This window comes from Populus trichocarpa, chromosome 10, assembly GCF_000002775.5.
Source record: "Populus trichocarpa isolate Nisqually-1 chromosome 10, P.trichocarpa_v4.1, whole genome shotgun sequence".
Classification (NCBI taxonomy): domain Eukaryota; kingdom Viridiplantae; phylum Streptophyta; class Magnoliopsida; order Malpighiales; family Salicaceae; genus Populus; species Populus trichocarpa.
The window spans coordinates 21,192,375-21,199,008 of NC_037294.2; the positions used below are offsets into that span (position 1 = coordinate 21,192,375).

At 33.7% G+C, this 6,634-nt stretch overlaps 1 protein-coding gene across 12 annotated transcripts; it reads left to right on the plus strand.

Moving 5' to 3' along the window:
- The first annotated feature begins 2,644 nt into the window (after positions 1-2,644).
- Positions 2,645-5,870, plus strand: LOC7463463 (SHUGOSHIN 2). Of its 12 annotated transcripts, none has more exons than XM_024609799.2 (13): positions 2,645-2,932; positions 3,235-3,431; positions 3,546-3,583; positions 3,686-3,794; positions 3,888-3,911; positions 4,006-4,074; positions 4,195-4,224; positions 4,311-4,407; positions 4,489-4,546; positions 4,647-4,721; positions 4,819-4,908; positions 5,006-5,095; positions 5,219-5,870. In XM_024609799.2, exons 1-13 carry the CDS (start codon positions 2,887-2,889, stop codon positions 5,529-5,531), a joined length of 1,236 nt encoding a protein of 411 aa, XP_024465567.1. In that variant the 5' UTR covers positions 2,645-2,886; the 3' UTR covers positions 5,532-5,870. The 12 variants fall into 12 exon arrangements, with proteins under 12 accessions (XP_024465567.1, XP_024465564.1, XP_024465565.1 ...); XM_024609796.2 differs by having other exon boundaries at positions 2,646-2,932; positions 4,183-4,224; XM_024609797.2 differs by having other exon boundaries at positions 2,646-2,932; positions 4,183-4,224; positions 5,222-5,870.
- Positions 5,871-6,634: the final 764 nt, after the last annotated feature.

A 6,634-nucleotide genomic window follows, 5' to 3' on the forward strand; every position in this document is an offset into this window, starting at 1 on the left:
CCCGCTACCTTTGTAGCTCCACAGGCCTCACATGGCGGAACATTTTTTTCTAAACAATTTTCCAACCCAAAACAGTTCTTGTTCAAGTTCTGTAAGCTGAAACAAAAAAAGGTTCAAATTCACTTTAATTTAGTCCCTACAAAATTAGTGAAAAGTAGGCATAACCGCAGCCACTACCTCTCTTTTCACGGAAAACAAGTCAAATCTCGACATCAAACCCAGCCGGAAAAATTGAATTGAAACTAACTGAGTGATTGATCTTAGGACTTCAAGTAAACTACAATCATCATGTTGCCATCCTTTCTCTACCCGTGAGCTTTCACTTCAACCTTCTGAGTTAGATTCACTCCGCGATTCATATCTTTCATTAGTCTTTTTTAACTCCATCTTCTCTTGTGATTCTTTTCCCTCCTCTGTCGCCTGTCATTTCATGAATTCCATTTTCAAAGAGATGAACGAAGGAGGGAGATCAGAGTTATTATCGATTTGTATGTGTGGATTTCTTGAAGAGTATATTGCAAGTTGCTCTCATGATCCTCTCATCTAGATCCTTTGAATTATTTTTTTGTTGTCGTTACTTTCTACTTCATAATTGAAGAATTAGAGTATATGTTTATCTCAGACAGACAAAGGAGTGTGGATATCCACGTGTATTTTGTCTCCACAGCAAGAAAAGCTTCAACGCATTGCCTCGAGGTGGAGAAGTAGACAAGAAAAACGCCAGCCGAAGTTTATATTCCAAGAATAAATGCTCGTTTTTTAAAAGGGCGACTGACGGAAGAGATAATATACTTTGCATTTGTCAAAAAGTTAAAAACAGAAAAAAAAACGAGAATAAAATAAATTTATTTTTTAAATAATTTTGAATCCAACTTTTATAATTTTAAAATATGAAGTATAACTCACGTCTTCGTCTCTACTATTTAAAAACAGTAACTAAATATCATCTATAAGTTTCATAAGTTTCATGTGATATGACAATACCATGCGATATAGATCATAGATAAAAATAAATAATTGAGGTGTAAAGTAAACCCATTAATTATCAAATAATGACAAATATAATGTGATAATATCTGATAATGTTTTAGTGTCAATACATGGTAATCGTTTCCTGTAACAAAATATTTAAATTAGTGTTTTAAGAATGAATAAATCTCGAATCATTAATCACTTTTTTGGAAAAATATAAGAACTCAAGGGCAAACGCGAAACTACAAATATTATATACTTTAATGATGATGTAAAAGGCAAGGCTAAATAGAAGGCAATTTAGGGGGTATGAACTAGGAAAAGGCCCTCCCTAGTTCTGTAGCCCTAGCTTTTGATTTCAGGAAAGATTGTAATAATCATCCAATTTAGATTAGGAATTAGGGTATAGGGTAATTCGACGCCGTACGAATCCAGGTCAGTAAAATGCTTTCCATTTCAAAAAAAAAAAAGTTGGCCCATTTAACACAGAAATGAAGGCAGTCATGATATGACAGCCCAGTCGAAGAATTGCTTGACCAACATTGTCCAGTGTCCACTCTAGGTGCGTTTCTCTACTTTTGGCCCGATTTGTTTTTAGATTTTAAAAACGTTTTTTTTTTAAATAATTTTTTTAAATTTTTTTCTTTATTTCAAACTAATATTTTTTTTTGTGTTTTTAAATTATTTTGATGTGCTGATATTAAAAATAATTTTTAAAAAATAAAAAAATATTGTTTTGATACATTTCTACGTAAAAAACACTTTTAAAAACAACCATAACCATAATCACAACCACACTTCCATACATTTTGCATCTGTTTGATTTTAAGAGGTTACGGTGTAATATCGTTTCTCAGCAAAAAGCATCAGATTTTTTTAATATGAAACATCGGATGCATCATGAGTATAAACATTATTTGTTTTTGTATTTGAAATTATATTTTGATATGTTTTAAAAATATATTTATCTGAAAAAATATCTAATTAAATATATTTTGTAATGATTTTAATATATCAATGTAAAAAAAATATATTTTGATATATTTTAAAATAAAAAATACCATACACAACACTATCAAACTCATATACCTATCTATTGTTAATTCAATTTTATCTAGAATTAAGTTTCGTTTTCTCATAATAACTAAAAGAAAGAGTTGATTATTTTCCAGTTCTAAGTGACAATAATCTCTTGATATTACAAAGAGATCACATGCTGAGTTTCTGGCAAATTAGGTGCATTAAATTTGCTTACACGTCATCTTAAAAGAAACAAAGTTAACCACAAACAATTATATTCGTGAGCATTAGGTATTCTTAGATTAATCTATATACATCAAAACTAAACCCACCTTCTTATTTAATCAACATTCCAAACAATTTTCACCATCAAAATATATATCTTTTTATTTGATTATAAAAAGAACATTCAAGTCAGTAATATATTGATTAAAACTAAGTTTTTAAAATAATAAAATTTTCATATCGATCTACAGTATTCAAATAAATAAATCCTAACACCAAAATAGTAGAAAACTTGAAAACTATATATATATAATCCCGAAAACTTAAATCTTGCTAAGAAATTATTATCCGTTTGGCACAAATAATAAAACGCCACGTGGCCTATCAACGCATTCGATTTCACTCAATTAAACGACAGCCCGTCACCTTTACCTCGGGAGCATGGATGGAGGTTCAGACTTCAGACAGCGAATTCAAAAATAAAACTGGCTCCCTCCCAAATTGACAAATACATATTTCCATTTCTACCCTTCATTTTCCCTGCTCTCCAGTCTCCTCCATTTTGACCATTTCCCTCTCTCACGAAAAATCGATTTTCTTGGAGAGAGAAACACATAATTAGGGTTTATAGAGAGAGAAAAATAGAGATAAATTCTAGGGTTTTAGCTTATGGAGGGTGTTCCGGTTCTTGACACAGAAAACATTAATGTTGCAGGTACTCTTTCCTTTCTCTCTGTAATCTTGTTTCATTTTTTTGTGTGTAAAATTTCGCAAAATCTCTAATTTTTTTTATACTATTGATGAATCTTTATGCGATATTTATTCGGTAAAATCGATTTGTTGTGTTTAATTCAGGGCTTTTATTGATGTTAGAATTGCGAAGGGTTAGAAAAAGTTAAAAGTAATTGTGCATCTCTGTTTGATCTCTGAGAAAATTAGTAATGATTCAAATCAGAGTTGGTATTGCTGTGTATAATAGCTTAAATTGCGTGATCGATGAAATTGGGAATGTGTCAGGTGACAAAATAAAGGGAGAGAAGCTGGAAAAGGGGTCTTTGGTTGGAATTGCGCAAAGGAAAACGCTTGTTGACATTAACAATTTTCCTGCGCAAAGGAAAATGCTTGCTGATATTAGCAACCTGTCACAGCGAAACCAATATGGGAAATCACAATCTGTTTTAGTTAGTAAAGAGCATGTTGAGAAGCTCCAACGGGTATGTTTTGAGTGTTTCAATATCTAGATGTACATGTATTGATGTGTTTTCTTGAGTATTGATTAGAATTTAGCTTATGGGTTTTATTTTTTCTGTTGAATATTGTTGTCACAGGATATCATGGCATTGACAAAGCTTGTTGCAGATAGGAAGTATCCTTTTTGTTTTGATTTTGTTTGTCTTTCTTTCCCCTAATTTTTGTTGTCTCTTGTTGGTGATTTCTTGTGCCATTTTTTCTTAACTTTGGTCAACAGTAAAATCATCGAGTTGAGTGCAATTGAGTTGCAGAAACTGAGAGTCAATTATCAGCAACTACAGCAACAGAATCTGCAACTTGCCCAAACCAACAGCCAGATGTTAGCAGTAATGTCATGCACTAATCAATTTCTTAATCACATTTAAATTGCATCAAATTTTGAGTCCTTGGTGAGGCTAAATTATTCCCTTAAAATGCAGGAACTAAATGCGGGTAAAGATAAGGTATGTTTTTATGTATGCAAGCCATTGGATTGTCATGCTCAATTTGCTGTGTTGCAACGTTTATGTGGTAACTATTTGGTTCATTTCTATTCAGCTTAAGGCATATCAACATGAGTTGGGGTGCAAGAATGGCCTGCTTAATGCCAAAAAATTGGAGCTGAAGGTATGTTTAGCTGCTGTTCCTTTTGCCTCGCTGTTGAATACGTTCATCAAGTTGCTGTCACCTGTCAGTAATATTGGCGACGGACTTCTAAAACCCTCTCTGTTTTAGGAGAAAACAAAGAAAGTTAGAAGCCAGAATATGAGAAATGAGGTATTTGAGCAAGTGACCTCAATGGAATTTATGGGAAGCTGGTGTATCCTGCATAGTATTTCATCCTGTTTTGTCATTTCTTGTAGGTTGAAACCATCAAAGGTGACAACGCAGCGCAATTCTCTCAACCAGAGGACAATAAACCTTGCAACACAAAAAGGAAGCGCCAATCAAAAGTTCAATGTAACTAGTATGCTATACATGTATTCAAAATTTTAGAAACTCTTTTATAAAGCCAACCTTTTCTATATTGGTTCCGTGCAGCTTTGGATTCCAGTGCTGTTAAACCAGGTCAAACTGAAGATAATGTTGAGAAGAAGAGGTTTGTATTGCAATTACTCTATCGCTGCTTGAAATTTGACATGCTGAGTGATCTAGCATTTCTCTAGAGTTCTGAGTTTGCATGGTATTTCTCTTGACAGTGTTTGTTTGAGAAGGCAATCTGCTATGTTTAAATCTGGAGAAGAACCCACTGAAAAGAACATTGTTACAAAGAGGTTTGTTCTGACATGATCCAGAATCCTGTATGGTTTTAGTTCACAAATGTCTTTATGAGTTACTTTAGTTTTTCTCTAAAGTTTTAAGTTTGCTTAGTATTTCTCTTGACAGCGTTTGTTTAAGAAGGCAATCTGCTAGGCTTAAGTCTGGAGAAGAACCCAATGAAAAGGATATTGATACAAAGAGGTTTGTTCTGACATGGTCCAGAATCCTGTAAAGCTTTAGATCACAAATATATTTATGAGTGATTTTAGTTTTTCTCTAAAGTTTTTATTTTGCTTAGTATTTCTCCTGACAGTGTTTGTTTGAGAAGGCAATCTGCTAGGTTTAAGTCCGGAGAAGAACCCACTGAAAAGGATACTGATACAAAGAGGTTAGTCCTGACATGGTCCGGAATCCTGTATAGTTTTAGTTTGCAAATGTCTTTTGATTTGAGCATTCTAGAAATAATTTAAGAGAAATGAAGGATTTGTACACGCTTTTATGCTTGTTTCAGCAGGATATGTACAGGAAGGCAATCCACTAGGGTTAAATCTGAGGATCAAATACAAGAACCAGCTGAAAATTTGTTTCAGACAGATGATGCTAAATTTCATATTCCTCCATTACATGACGATCCAGTGCATGAAAGTTGTCCTACATCATCAGTTCCATCTGTTAAAATTGAATCTGAAACAGGGAACAGTGTCCCTAGATTTGAAACTCAAGAACTGCAAAGGACATCCTTTCGGCCCACACGTCGAGCAGTCGAGAAAGTTCAGACCTACAAGGAAATTCCACTTAATGTTAAGATGCGAAGAAGTGAGTGAGTTGAAATTCTACAAATTCTACCTTTCATTTTATAGCGGAGCATGGCAGAGGAGAGGATATGTATGCAAATTTTCTACGTTCTGCTCTTTTTTGATCCCCTGGATGTTGTGTTCTGGAGGAAATCTATTTCACATGCTGACCCTGTAAATGTTCAAGCTACTGTATTTTCTTTTATTATGGTTCGAGGTCAGTTGATGATTAGGAAGTGCACAAGATCAGTCTACGTTTAGTTCATCAAGTATTTGAGGTGGACCTTAACATAAGTAACACATTTACGTGCAATTTTACATTTCTTTCCCTTTCCAGGAAAAAGAGACCATATCAAACTTCCTTCTAAATGACTCTGCTGCATCTGTCATGTATCATTTTATCTTGTTCATATCTTTTAAATCACAGAGTCGAAAGAACATTGCCAACAGCTACCCATGTCTAACATTTGTGTCGCTGTGATCCTGATTTTAATCTTATAAAGCAGAATGTTGATGTTGAATACTTAAATGCTGTATTTACTAGAAATAGAAATTGCTGGTGCTAATGTCGGTGTAGCAGTACGTGCTGGTTAATGAAAGTACGACCTGGCCCCAGCACCTCGGTTCCCATTCTCTCCCATAAATTTTGCTTCCTTGTCTAAGATATTGCAGACATTAAATAAAACTCGTTTTGTAGTCTTCTTATTTGTTCGAGTATAGGCTTATTTTGCAAAGCTGTGAAGCATTTTTGTAATCAGAATAATTAGTTATACATTGGCATTCATGACATGGTAGTAGTTTATTTCTTCCTTGATGTACATGGATTCGTATGACCCATAAATCTATGTCATTCAATCATTACTGGAGTACAAACTGGCACCATTTGACACTTGCTGAGGCCAGGAATTCAAACGGCTCGGAAATGGTGATATGGGTGTCGAGGAGGAAAAGTAAATTGGAGAAACAAGAGTAAGGGTGGATGAGTTTGTTTTTGCTGTTGAGGTTGAGAGGTTCACAAATATTTTTAGAAAAAATAAGAAAAAATAGTTTTTTATGGTTGAATTTTGTATATAATTGTATTGTATTCAACTACAAAAATAAATACACTCTAATTAGAATAACAATTGGTCAAT